Genomic DNA, 14,936 nt, shown 5'->3' on the forward strand with positions numbered 1-14,936 from the left:
GTTAAGACTTTGCCTTCCAATACAGGGGGTATGGGTTTGATCCCTGGTTGGGGAGCCAAGATCCCATATGCCTCGTGGCCAGAAAACCAATGTAAAATGGAAGCAATATTGTAACGAATTCAAATTCAAAAAAGACTTAAAAAAGAAGGCAGCGGAGAGAGGTCCTGGGTTTGATATTGGGGTCTACTTTCTCTGCCTCCAGCTCACAGGGCCTCATCAGGCAGTCAGCTGCTTCCTTTCTCAGGGAGCCCATCTGAAGAAGAAGGGGCTGCATACAGTTTTTGGTGGTGACTTTCTGTCTGTGTATCACTCGGCCTTTTTGAATCTGAGCTTTTTCATAAAAGTCTACTCATCTAAGGGAGTCAGTAGATAAGTGCTTTAGAGTCAGTCCAATCGAGATTCGAACCTGGATTGGCCACTTGTTTTATGGATTGGCCAAAAAGTTTGATGAAACCCTCCTCTCCCAAATCTCCTCCCTGTTTAAACCTCTACAATTCCTGACAGTCCGTCTCTCTCAGGGTTTGATTTTCTGTGTTCTCACCACCTGGGAGAAGGGAGGGGTGACCTTAACATGCAGTAGAGCAAGGGCTGATTATCGAGAGCTTCAAGCGAGTTCTCTGTAACAAGCTGTCAAATTCCAGGTCCAGGTGTTCTCATTTGATCAAATGTCCCATGATACAAACCAAGTATGGCGATCTCCCCAAGGAGGCTGCGGTGGGGGCCTACATGAAGATCCACACCGTGGAGCAAGGCGAGATCTTGGTAAGTTGCAGAGAGTCTTGTTCTCAACACACTGTGTAACCTGGTGGGCTGAGGGTGCGAGATAATGAGAGTAAAGGTCTAAAAACATCCTTTTCTGGATTTGGTGATATTAAGGGATATTATTGACTTTTTAAGATGTGGTAATGTATTGTGGTTATGTTTTTTTAAAAGGTCCTTATATTTAAGAGATATATCCAAATATGTATAGATAAAATGGTATGACATCTGGGACTTGCTTTAAAATAATCCAGGAAGAAGGCAAGGGTGTCTCTTCTCACTACTTTTATTCAGTGTTGTTTTGGAAGTCCTAGACAGCGCATTAAGAAAAGGAAATTAAACAAATACAGATCGGGAAGGAAAAAATATAGTTTTCTTTGTTTGCAGGTGACATGATTGTCAATATAGGCAGTTCAAAAGAATTAAAAAATGAAACAAAAATAATAAAATAAAGAACAAATGAGACAAATAAACAAACAAAAGAACAAATACAACCTCCTGAGCTGATAAATGATTATAGCAAGGTCATAGGGTATAAAGTAACAAACAGTTGTAATTTGAAATAAAAAATGTAGTGCCATTTACAATAGCACCAGAAAATGAAATACATAGGTATAAATGTAACAAAATATGTTCAGAAACTATATGCAGAAAACTATATAATGAAAGAATTCAAAGAAGATTTAAATAAATGGAGAAATATTCTATGTTTGTGGGTTGGAAGACTCAGTATCATTAACATGTCAGTTTGTCCCCCCTTGATGTATAGATTCAGTGCAATCCAGATCAAAATCCCAGTTAGTTATTTTGTGGATATTGACAAACTGATGCTAAAATTTATATGGAAAGGTAAATAAATATAAACAAACTGACAAATCTATACAGTGAATTGTTATTTGGCAATAAAAAGAAATTAGCAAACTATGAAAAGACGTGGCAAAGTTAAATGAATATTTCTCTCTTTTTTTGGCTGCAGTTTGTGCCTTGAGAGATCTTAGTTCCCCAACCAGGGATTGACCGTGGCCCCGGCAGTGAAAGTGCCAAATCCTAACCACTGGACCACCAGGGAATTCCCTTAGAATACTTCTAAGGGAAGGAAATCAATATGAAAAGATGCAACTAGAATGTAGCCGCTGCTCACCGCAGCTAGGGAAAGCCCGCACAGCACAGAGGAACTCCACTAGGACTACCCAGCCCAGCCAAAAATAAATAAAATTAACAAAATCTGTAAGTACAAATGGATATAATGCATACATATGAATAAATTAATAAACGAGGAGAGAACACATCTCACATGCAGAAGAATTCCAAATAATCTGTGCAGATACGCTGCCCTCACTGCTCCTTAGGCGTGGACGGCACATAGTGACTCCCTTCCGAAGAGTACGGTATAGGAAGGAGGAAGAAAAGAATGATTTTACAGAGGAAGAACTACTGAAAGTAAAGTGCTCCCTGAGTCAGGTGATCAAGGCCAACATCAGCAGTAATAAATCATGTTGATAGTATGTCCCTCATTTGTAAGATGATAAATGTGGGATGTGATGTGATGACAGTGGTGTACTACAGTCCTCTTCCCGATCACCTATAACCCCCATCTAATGATGAGGAAAAATCAGTCAGAATCTAATAGTGGGCCAACCCAAGACCTACCTGACTGGCAGTCCTCAAAACTGTCCAGATCATCATAAACAAGGAAGGTCCGAGAAACTGCCACATCCGAGAGGAACCTCAAGGGACATGACAGTTAAGTGTAATGTATCCTGGAGAGGACTGTGGAACAGAAAAAGGAAATCTAAATAACTCATTGACTTCAGTTATTGATGTGTATCCATCGTGGTCCATTAATTGTAACAAAACTATTACACAATGTGAGATCTTAACTGGGAAACTGGTTAAGATGTACCATCTTCTTCATTTTTCTGTAAGTCTAAAATGGTTCTGGAGATTATCCAGGGACTTGCCTGGTGGTCCAGTGGTTAAAACTCTGTGCTTCCAGTGCAGGGGACGCAGGTTTGATCCCTGGTCGGGGAACTAGGATCCCACATGCTGTGCGGTGCTGTCTGCTCAGTTGTGTCTGACTCTTTGCCGAGTCATGGACTGTAGCCGCCAGGCTCCTCTGTCCATGGAATTTCCCAGGGAAGAACACTACAGTGGGTTGCCATTTCCTACTCGAGGGGACCTTCCTGAGCGAGGGATTGAACCCACATCTCCTGGTTTGGCAGGCGGATTCTTTACCACTGTGCCACCTGGGGAGCTCTAATCACCACATGCTACTCGGCCAGGGGAAGAAAAAATGCAATAGTGGAGGGGAATGTATGGGTGAAACAAGTTTGACCCTGAACTCTGACCGTTGTGGGAGCTAGATGCCAGGAGATAGATGCTGGAGCTGGGAGGCTGGGTGAGCGGCACAGGGATGGCGTGAGGCCTCCTGGTGAGTAGCCGTGCGCCTCAGTCTTCCTGGGGGTGGGGGCCCTGTCTTCTGATGTGTGGTCAGTCATTGTCACCATGAATCCCCAGGGTCCTCTTCAGACCCCTTCACCCCATGTTGTGCTGATCTCCCGGCGCTCCTGCTCTGCTGGACTGTGTGCCTTGGGAGGCAGGGAGGCCAGCCCAGCACTGTCTGGAGCCCCAGGCCCTGGCCCAGCCCTCAGTGCTGAGTGACTAGTTTGGAGCTTTTCAGCAGCTCTTCTTTTGCTCAATAAAACTCTGCCTCCTACAGCTTTTACCGAGTTCTTCCCAGCACCCGCTGCACCCTACCCACCCCCCAAGAATAAACAGAAATCAGTTTCCTTGCCACATGATGGCCTCTTAGAATTTAAAGAATGCAGTTTTGTTTTTCTATTCAACATTTATGGAGCCAGGCAGCATGCCAGTGCCCCGTAATTATTTTCTTATTCGGGGAAAACATTCCTCCATTCCTGCAGCGTTCATGTGACATGCTTTCCAGCCCTCTCACTTCTGCCTCCCTGCAGTTTTAGAGTCTCAGGGCGAGCTGCTCGGGACTAAACACAGGCCGCCTGAGGCTGGGCACCTGCCGTGAACGCACCTCGTGCCGGCCCAGTGAGGGGCTGGGATGCCAAGCACCCTGGGTGAATGGAGGCACCGAGGCCAGGAAGGGCATTGCTTGTTCTGGTAGAGAGCGTGTGGGAAGCTGTGGCAGGTGGGACAAGAGGGACTTCAGACTTGATTCCAAGCTCGTGGAAGACTGTTTTTCCATGGACTGGAGGTGGGAGGGGATGGTTTCAGGGTGATTCAAGTGCGTTACACTTATTGTGCACTTTATTTCTATTATTGTTACATCAGCATCACCTCATATCATCAGACAGTAGATCCTGGAAGTTGGGGATCCCTGCTCTAGACAATCCTAGAAGGCTCTGGGTGGGAGCTCAGAGCAAGGCCTTCATTCTCCACCCATTGGAAGGCGAAGCCTTAATGACTGTACCACAGGGAAGTCCCACGGGTATTTCTTGAGCGTTTATCAAGCTTCAAGCTTGGCCTAAGGTGCCAGTGTGGGCAAGTAGACTGATGTCATTCTTGCCCTCGTGGGGCTTATGATCTAGTCTGGGGACAGACAGTAAACAGATAAAGCAGCAAATATACAGAAAGTTTTAAATTGCTCTTGGGAACAGAACAGAAAGCTGGGTTGAGCGGGGAGGTGGTCTTAAATGGAGTGGTCAGGGCAGGTTGCCCTAAGACAGCGATGTGTAAGCTGAGACCTGAATGAGAAAACAAATGAGCTGTGGACAACCTGGGAGCGAGAGTGTTCCAGAAAGAGAAAGCAGATCGAGCCTGAGGCGGGAAGGAGCTTGGCACGTGGAGGGAACTGGAAGGGAGGGCAGTGTGGCTGAAATGGAGTGAACAAGGTGGGAACCTCACAAGGGTGAAGCAGCCAAAGCCTCAGTGGCCACAGTGAAGAGCTTTATTTTCTCCTGGGAGCTTTGGGAAGCTGTTTGAGGACCTGACTCTGGCTGGAAAGTATAGAGTGGACTGGAGGTGAATGACTGCCTGCTGCTGGGCTGCCCTTAGTGAGGTCCTGGGCAGGCTGATGGGTTCAAATCCCACTCCATCACTTTCTGCCTTGTCACCTTGGCAAACTAGTTAACGTCTTTGTGGCTCAGTTTCCTTGAAGTGTAGCAGCTAAAAGCATGGACTCTGGGGACTTCTCTGGTGGTCCAGTGGTTAAGACTCCGTGCTTCCACTGCAGGGGGCATAGGTTTGATCCCTGGTCAGGGAACTAAGATCCCACATGCCCCATGGTACAGCCAAAATAAATAAATAAGTGCATGGACTCTAAAGACAGACCCACTTGCGTTCAAATCCTAGCTTTATTGCTTCCATGCTGTGTGATGTTGGACATGTTTCTTAACCTCAGCTCATCCTCTGTAAAATGATGATAATAAAAGAACTCACCTCGTGGGGTTCTAGTGAGGGTTACGTGAGTTAACACACACCAGAGCTACAAGAGGGCCTGGGATTTAGTGCCTGCTCATTAAACATGAGTTGGTGCTGTCATCACCATCACTGTCATCATTATCATCGGCATCATCCTTACTGTAATTATAAGATAAACGTGACTTTAGACAAGCAAATTTCCTTTGCCCAACCTCATTTCCCACATCTAAGGCTGATAATCCCTATATCCCAGGGTGGTTGTGAGGATTAAATTTATATACATGTTTCTCCCACACAGTCGAAACTGACTAAAGAGCAGCCATTCTGGCTTCTGTGCAAGGCCTGGTGCTGATTAGAAGGGGCTTCATGGCCATTGCAGTGAGCACAGCTGAAGCGCGAGGATCTTCACGTCTCCCAGAGCATCCTTACACTCACCATCTTGTTTAGACCGTCAACAGGTCATAAGAAAGATGACACATCTCCACGCCAGTCTTACAAGGAGAGACAAGGCCAGGGCTCAGAGCAGATGGTCATTCTTTAAGGTCTAGAACTCAAATCGTGGTGGTAGTGTGGTGAGGGTGAGGGAGGGGAAGGTTCCAAATCCTACTTCTCGTCTCCTTCAGTTTGAGAATCCTTCAGAGACGTGCGGGGCAGGTGTTCTCACCTGTTTCACAGGAGAGCAAACAATGGGCCAGGGAGGTGTAACTTCACCCAGAGTCACATTGAAACTGCTGGGTGGCTTTCCCGGGGCTCTGGGGAGCTCTGGTCCTTTGTGTCTCAACACAAAAAATTCAGCAAGAGGTAAAGTGATAGACAAGAAGTGATTTATTAGAATAAGATGTTTGTGAAGCTTACAAGCAGGCAGGCGAGAGGGTGCTATGCCCAGAGAACTTAAGTGGGCTACAGTCTTATAATCAAAGGGAAAGTGGGGAGGGGGAAAAAACCACCTTCTTTCTCATTCTTGAATAGTCATCAGGCTTCCATCAGCAGCTCCTCCTCCAAGGTTGGGCAGGGGAGTTTTCTTATCGCCACATGGTCAAGCCAGGACTGTCATAGCACAATGGGAAAATTACTTTAGGTCTCAGTACAACCAGGGCCTTTCACTTTGAAATGCCTGTGATACGCTGTGGGTTCTCAGTCGTGTCTGACTCTTTGGGATCCTATGGACCATAGCCCGCCAGGCTCCTCTGTCCATGGGATTTCCCAGGCAAGAATACTGGAATGGGTAGCCATTTCCTTCTCCAGCGGATCTTCCCAACCCAGGGATCGAACCTGCGTCTCTTGTGTCTCCTGCATTGTCAGGCGGATTCTTTGCCACTGAGCCACCTGGGAAGCCCCAAATTTTTGGTTGCGGCACACAGCTTGTGGGCTTTTAGTTCCCCAACCAGAGATCAAAGAGCTTGGAGTCCTATCCACTGAATTTGAATTATCACCGTTCTATAAATTATTGTTTCTATGTGTGCAGAGAGCATGTCCTGGGATCAGTAATTTACTGAGCTCACTAGGCAGGATGTGGGTCTCATGCCACCGTTGTTTTGTTGTTTTGGGGCACATCGCATGCTCCTGTCACATGGTTTTGTTGCTAAGCAAACCTGCTTTTTAGTGCGATCATTGACTCACAGGGGTCTTCATACCTTTTCCTTTACTTATGATCCTTTAGTGGGATTAACTATTTAATCACCTACTTTGTCCCTTTACTCTGTCCCTATCAACATGACGAGTAAACACGGGGATCTTCCTTCTGAAGCCTGCATTTTTCCCAATCCCACTTGGCTTGCCTAGAGCAGACCTCTTGGTTTATGGCTGATGTCCTTCTTAAGCCCAAGACAGCTGGGCATTGCAAGCTCTGGACCACTGACCTTCTCTCCCCTCCTTGCCAGAGTCTTAATAGCTGAGAGGCTGCGTGAGCACTGGACTGGGACTTCAGCAGCCAGGACTCTAGTCCCAGCTTTGCCCCATCTCAAAGTGTCTCCTTAAAAAGGGGAATACAGTCCCTGTAAAGCAAGCAGATGGGCCTGCTGACCTCCATCTCCCTTCCAGATATGATGGAGTAGGAATCCACACCAGAGAGCCCAAGGAGCAATGGGAGCTGCATAGTAGCCGCCAGTGGCCCCAGAGCCTGTGACGGACAGAAAGAACTAAGGCTCCGTGGGGACAAGTGCTATGAACAAAGCCCTCCCGGGAAGCCCGGGAGGGCGTGGTGGCTGTAAAAAAGGGAAGATCTAGGAGGACAAGCTATTTGTCATAGTCCTAAGGAAAAGAAAATGAGCTGACCTGGCACAAAGAAGAGTTGAGATTGATCACCAGGTAAAGCTGGTAAAATGCTGCTACCCGGCAAGCGACTGTGTGAGCACAAATCCTTTTTAAAAAAAATTTATTTATTTGGCTGCGTCAGGTCTTAATTGCGGCATTTCATTGCTTCACAAGGGATGTCCCTTGGCTTGTGGGATCTTAGTTCCAAGACCAGGGATCGAACCTGCATCCCCCTCTTTGCAAGGCAGATTCTTAACCACTGGACACCAGGGAAGTCCCGCAAGCATGATTCTTGCAGAGCTTGCTGCCTGGAGGTAGGACTGTGGACAAAGTGCTCGGACGGTTCTTTGAGGACTTTGGTGTCATTGGCAAAGAGAGCCCTGGACTTCTCCCTATCACTTGCTGAATGACCCCAGATGGATTCAAGTCCTTTTGGGGCCTTGCTTTTCCAATCAGGAAAATTTGCTTGTAGAGTGGATGGTCTCTGAGGTTGAACTTCTTTTCTCTAGGGCCTTCACCAGATCCTCCTCCCGGAGAGCCAGCATGACACGCGGCCCTTGATCCTTGTGAGCCTGGGAGCTGAGGTGATACGGATCAGGAAAGAAAAATTTTGTGAACTGCTTGACAGTAATACAATAGAAAAATTGTCAAAGTTCAGTATCAAGTACCCCAGGTCAGTGCTGGAAAAGTGTGTACATTCCGTCAGATCGAATGAACAGTTTTATACCTCTTATTTAAAAAAGTGATAATATCTAGTGCTGACAAGGGTCGAATGAAACTGGTAATTGCTGATGCCCTCTAAATTGGCTCAATCCTTTTGATAATAATTTTAGATAATAATGTTTCAAGGGCCCAATACTGTTTCTACCCTTTGAAGCAATAGTCTACCTGTGAATTTATCTCTATATAACTAAATTATAGGGAAAGATACTAAGATGTTTATAGCTGCCATATTTATAATAAAAAAACAACCCCCCCCCCATCCATACGTGTCACACCAAGGGGACAGTTTAGAAAACAGTGATGCATTCCCTTAATAGTAACTTTTTTTGAAGAAGCAAAAGTAAAATGAGTGATGCAATGCTACATGAAAAGGACAGGGTACAAAGTTGTATATATACTATGACTTGGGCCTTTCTACATGAGAAAAATCTGGAAGGAAAATGAGCAAAAATGATAATTCCGTGGTATTGCCCAATTTGTAATGGTCATTCTTTCTGGAAGACAGGACTAAAAGGGACTTTCTGGTTATGCTTATATATTCCTCTGATGTTTGTTTTTGCAGTGAATATATATTTCCTTTTTTTATTTCTTTCTTCTATAATAAGGGAAAAATGATATACTTTTTAAAGTTATTGTCAGGGTAGTAACATCCCAAGTGGATTTTCCCCTTTATTCTCAATGTTTGGTAATGATGATATATTTATTTTATAATTTAAAAATATTTATCCTAAAAGATTTAATAAAAAGATTTCTATTTATATTTCCCTAGTTTCCAAATTTTCCGTAAAAGTGAATACTTTTATAGTGTGATAAAAACTCTACTATTTTTTACGTAAAAACTAATTTATTGCCTGATCACTGGTCACAGAACTGTTTTGATCTTACACTGTTATTACTAAAGAGTGTTTGAGTGTATACTCCCTAGGATATATTATGTGATATGAGTAACGTAATGTTTATTTATTTATTTATTATATCCGCTGTGTGTTGTATACCTCCTATACATTATAAATATGCAAACATAGATCTTTAAAAAGAATAAGACTAAGATCTTGCAAGCTGCATGATGTGGCTGAAAATTTAAATTAAAACAAAAAAAAGCCAAAGATAAATATAGATGAAGTCCTACTGTTTTATTCACACAGCCCGGTGGATCTCATTCACCTCCCTGGGTGACACCCCCGGCACCCCTTCGGAACCGCAAACCTGGACTCTTGCAGCCATCTTAGCACTGGTCTCCTGCCTCCGTCTTCCTTGTGCTGGGTCATTTCTGCACACTGTGCTTTTGTGCTGTGCTATGCTTAGTCTCTTAGTCATGTCCAACTCTTTATGACCCCATGAACTGTGGCTTTCCAGGCTCCTCTGTCCACGGGTATTCTCCGGGCAAGAATACTGGAGTGTGCTGCCATGCCCTCTTCCAGGGGATCTTCCCAACCCAGGGATCGAACCCAGGTTGCACGCATTGCAGGCATAGATTCCTTACCATCTGAGCCACCAGGGAAGCCCAAGAACACTGGCATGGGTAGCCTATCCCTTCTCCAGGGGATATTCCCGACCCAGGGGAATCAAACTGAGGTGTCCTGCATTACAGGCAGATGCTTTGCCAGCTGAGCTTACCAGGAAGCCCGCACTGTGCTTTTATTAAAACTCAAGTCTGGCCATGTTAAACTCCTGTTTAAAACCTTTCAGTGGTACCTCACTGCCAATAGGATACAGTACAGATTCAGTGCCATGTAAACAGCCCTTCATAGTCTGACCCTTCAACTCCCTGTAGCACTCCTGCTGTCTCTAACCCACTCTGGCAGCCCGGGCAGATTGCCTCCTAGACCATTGCCTTTGCCAATGTAGACCCTTCTGCCTGGAACGCCATCCCTCAGTCCTGCTTCCAGCCTTTTATTCGGATAAACTTCTCATTCTTTAAGATTCATCTCCTCCAGAAAGCTGGGCTAGGGACCCCTTTCTGTTTACTCATAGTCCTACAGCTCTCACAGTGGCCACACCACGCTGTATTACAGCTGGTTAGAGCTTTGTAGTTTGTTTGTTTTTCTTTAATGTGGACCATTTGTAAACTCCTTATTGAATTTTTTACAATGCGAGACATGTGGGCTCTTTCTCCCTGAGCAGGGACTGAAGCTGCATCCCCTGCATTGGAAGGTGAACTCGTAACCACTGCACTGCTAGGGAAGTCCTTAGAACTGTGTAGTTTTTGCACAGTTCTTTCCCCACCACTTGGTTAATTTCCTCCTGAAGACAGGGTTTGGGCTTTATCCACCTCTCAGCTCTAGCACCTGTACAGTACTTGGCACGAGATAGGTGCTTGATAAACGTTAGTGAATGGATGAGGCCCACTCACTGTGGAAAACCGGAAGAAGGCTGAACATTTAAGAAGGTGAAGACCGAAAGTGTTTGCATTACTCCAACAATCCCAACTAGCAATATGTGTTTCCTTTCAGTACTTTTTTTTTACTACATGGATATGTGCCAAATATGCATTTATCATTCAGTCACACAAACTTTCATAGAGAAACCATACAGATATAATTTTGCATCCTCCCCGCCTTTTTCTTTTCTTGTGGTGGTGATGTGATCAGACATGGTTTTGTAAGCAGGTGTGGTGATTCCTGTGGTTGAGAAAGAGGTGAAGGCAAGCAGATCTGTAAAGTTACTTCAACCGTATCTAATAAGCACAGGAGAGAATTTGACATGGGCTCTGTATGACCTTGGACAAGTCACTTCCCCTCCTTTAGGCATCAGACTTCACTGCAGAACAAAACAATTAGAGTAGAACAGTTTCCCCAAATTACGGAACGTCTTCCCAGAAGGCTTACAAGATGATTTTAGGTGGTACACAGATTATAAACAGCTACATATTTATTTGAGTATGAGTTAGAAAAACAGGACTAGTTCACTAAACCCTTGATTAGACAATCTTGTTGCTTTTAAACCAAGCCAAAGTAAATATTTAAGTGAAAGAAATTAAGCGGAATTAAGAAAAGTATTAATAAAAGAACAGGTGATAATGTAGCTGTGATCCAGATTGGGGGCAGTTTTTACATGTATATGGATGGCTGAGTTCCTTTGCTGTTTATCTGGAACCACCACCACATGGTTAATCAGCTATCAGTTCCGTTCAGTTCAGTCGCTCAGTCGTGTCCGACTCTCTACAACCCCATGAATCACAGCACACCAGCTATACCCCAATACAAAATAAAAAGTTTTAAAAGAATAAGAAAATTTGGGGCAGTTTTGCGGGAAAAAAAAAAAGTTGAGAAACACTGATGGTTCCTTGCAGTTCAGCGATGCTCCAATTCTCTGATTCCTGTGGCCTATCAATGTAGAAAATAGCTATTTAGAGCCACCTCTTCAAAAAAGGGTTTAAGGGGGAAAGAAAAGATTTAAGGAGGAAAGAAAGGGTTTAAGGAGCGTTAGCTTCTCACAGAGCGTCATCAGTTAACGGTTGAATTGGGATTCAGAGAAGGTTTACACAGGCTTGAGCGTGGCAGATGTTGGGCCTTAGCGTCTGTGCTGCACAGTCAGCGCTCTGCTACAGTCGTCTGCAATGCTGACAGACAGAATTCTGGCTTATTCATTAATTGTCGAACTCATGGTTTTCTAGACTGCTAAAGCAGGCAGAAAATATATCCATTATCTAGCTCAAATCCCCCATGTTTTAATTGAGGACTGTGAGGCCCAGGAAAGGGGGACGTGACATGCTGAAGATGGCACAGTCCGTGGGTGAGACACCTGTCCCGTGGATGCTATGGGCTAGATTGTCTGAAGCCTGTCCCCCTGCAGACACAAGGAGCACATGTAGAATATGAACAGCTGAGTTCGCAGGAAAAAAGGGAACTCTCCCAAGGGCCCAAGTGAAGAACAACCTAAAACCAAAGCACCGAGTGTGATCTAGCGCTGGATGGCCAGGCAGATGTGGCGTGGGGGTAGTAACAGAGGGCACCATGTCCTGGCATCCTGCAAGGACAGCTGACAGTTGCAATTCCAGCGAGGCAGAGGGTGGAACTGGAGCCCCTGCATGAAGTGGAGGGCTTTAGAAGAGCTGCCCCCTTTAGTGAAAGCCTAGACTAGAATCAACCTGACCAGCAGCATCAGGAGGTGACGTAGAATCTTGTCTGTCTTAACTTTTACTCTGGAACAACAGCATCAAGAAGATCTAAGAATTTGTGGTCACATGCTTGCCCTCTCTTAAGTTTTGGTGAGTTCCTTAACCTCCTTGAGCCTTAGTTTCCATGTTTGTGAAATGCGGTGGTCATGAGGATGTGGTGAGTTAACAAGTATAAAGTGCTTGCTGCATGGTGAGTGCGGAGCAGGGTTAGACAGTGTTATTTATTATGTAAGAGATCGGGAGTTAATGGGGCTCTTTAGGTAGAGACTCTCCAGTGGTATGCTGGGCAACGTTCAACAAGCAGCTGTTTTGGAGATGGGAGGTCACCTGGAAGTGACTGGAAGTGTTGGCCAGTTTCTATGGTACACATACTCCTCCCATGGCCAGTTTTGAGCTACCAGCCTGTTGTCACTCAGCATGGAGTTGCTCTCATGAGCTGGTAGAAGCTGACACCGGCACTGCTAAGACCTAAGGTCTCAGGACTAACTTGTAGCCCATTCTGACCTCTAGATTTTGGATTAAGTTGATCTCTGTGAATCAGAGTTGATTTTCTCCTGGTCAATGCAATTTTCCGAAAGAATGCTCTAATGTGTTAGTGATTTACCAAGCTTGCCTCCTTAGGTGAGAGTACAGCTGAGGAGTGAAAGTCAAATGGGCCTTCCCTTGCTGTGGTCTCAGGAGGAAATAAGCCAGTGAGTCCTGCGCCCATCCACCATTGCCCACCTCTTTCCTACCCTCATGTGCTATAAGGGAGGGGGGCATAGTAGATGCAGGGCACCAAAACCAGCCAGGGCAGCTACCAGTTGACTTTCTATCTCTAAAGATTTGCCCGATCTGGACATTTCCCATAAATAGAACCATATATTAGTTTGGTAGGACACCCCGAATGAACTTTTTGGCCAACCCAGCACATGTGACTGGCTTCTTAGCATAGTGTTTTCAAGGTTCATTCGTGTTGTAGCCAGTTTTGGGTTGGCCAAAAATTCATTCAGGAATTTTTCCATACAATGTTACAGAGAAACCCAAGATTTTGGCCAACCTAATATCAATATTTCATTCCTTTTTATTGTCAAATAATATTCCAGTGCATGGACATATTATACTTTATTTATCCCTTCATCAGTCGATGGACATTTGGGTGGTTTCTACTTTTTGGCTATTTTGAATAATGCTGCTAGGAGCATTCTTATGCAAGTTTTTATGTGGGCATATGTTTTCATTTCTCTTGGGTATATACCAAGGAGTGGAATTGCTGGGTCATAAGTTAACTGTTTAACCTTTTGAAGAACTGCTAGGCTGTATTTCCAAGTCGCTGTATCATTTTCTATTCCTGTCAGCAATGTATTGGAACCCTCATTGCAATATCTCCACTTCTCCATTGACACTAATAATTATTTGTCTCTTTAATTGTCATCATCCCAGTGGGAGTAAGTGGTATCTTGTGTGGCTTTGGCTTATATTTCCCTGATGGCTAATGATCACATGTATAATTTAAAATTTTCAATAGCCACATTATAAGAAATAAAAATAGAGGGGTGAAATTAATTTTAATAATACATTTTATTGAATGTAGTATATCTAAAATATTATCATTTTAGCATGTAATCAAGGTAAAAATGACTGAGATACTCTGCATCCTTTTTTTGGTATTAAGTCTTTGAAATCTGGTATGTATTTTATACTCAGAGCACATCTCTAATTCAGATTAATCCCACTTCAGGTACTCAGTAGCCACATGTGGGTCATGGCCACTGCATGGAGTAGTGCAGGTCTAGGGGATGAAAGCGTGGAATGGTGAAGGAGGCAGATGGTTCCTTTCCTGGGAAAGGGCGCAGAGGTGGGACAGAGCTCAGGGTGTTTAGGGACTGAAGGAGTGGCAGGAGGCAGGACTGGAGGGGCAGGGGGTCAGGAGGCGCTGGTGTGGGAACCCCAACACCTGTTCCTTACCTTCAGCGATGAAGATCTGTGCCAGAGGTTCCTCAAGGAGAACAACTGGAATATCTTCCGGAAGGACCTGGTGCGGCTACTGGTAGAGCCTCGCTGGCGTCCCCCATTCACTCCAATCCAGCCCAAGAAGAAAGGGACCTACAACCCCAGAATTGTGATGCTGGATCTGTATAGCTTAGACAAGAAGACTAAACGTCGTCATCCCATTTTTATGGCACCCCAGAAATACCTGCCCCCATTGAGGATTGTCCAAACCATTATAGCACCCCGGTACAAAATCCAGGAGCTCCTGCCTCAGTATAAGAATGCAGGGGTCCTCATGTAGAATCAATAAAAGATGTTGGGTCAACCACCATGTTTTATGAATAACCGCCATGGGAATTGTGGGGCTTATAGTGAGGGGCCCTGGGGGTGACCTGGGGGTCTGGAGAGGTATTAGGGGGCACTGTCTCCCCTGGCACTTGTAGGGCTGAGTAGGGGACAGTCAGGAGTCCGGGTGTGGGGGTTAATCACTGGGGTGGCCTCAGGGTGAGAGGGTCTTATGACATAGATGGGAGGCACAGAGGAAAGACAGGGTTGTGAACTCAAAGGTCTTGCAAGGCCAGACAGGTTGTCTGAAGGAGTGTAGGGGACTTCCCTGGTGGTGCTTCCACTGCAGGGGGCCTGGGTTTGATCCCAGGTCAGGGAGCTAAGATCCATAGAACATTTGTTCTATGGCGGCCATCTTGCTGAAGCATTTGAC

At 45.1% G+C, this 14,936-nt stretch overlaps 1 protein-coding gene across 1 annotated transcript in view; it reads left to right on the plus strand.

Moving 5' to 3' along the window:
• Positions 1 to 14,519, plus strand: part of CNBD2 (cyclic nucleotide binding domain containing 2) — a 48,173-nt gene extending 33,654 nt beyond the window's left edge. The window contains exons 10-12 of the mRNA XM_005900047.2: positions 642 to 762; positions 7,914 to 8,077; positions 14,201 to 14,519. Of these exons, the coding sequence (XP_005900109.1) occupies positions 642 to 762; positions 7,914 to 8,077; positions 14,201 to 14,519 (604 nt within the window). The remainder of the gene's footprint in view (positions 1 to 641; positions 763 to 7,913; positions 8,078 to 14,200) is intronic.
• Positions 14,520 to 14,936: the final 417 nt, after the last annotated feature.

Source organism: Bos mutus, chromosome 13 (genome assembly GCF_027580195.1).
Source record: "Bos mutus isolate GX-2022 chromosome 13, NWIPB_WYAK_1.1, whole genome shotgun sequence".
NCBI classification, from domain to species: Eukaryota; Metazoa; Chordata; class Mammalia; order Artiodactyla; family Bovidae; genus Bos; species Bos mutus.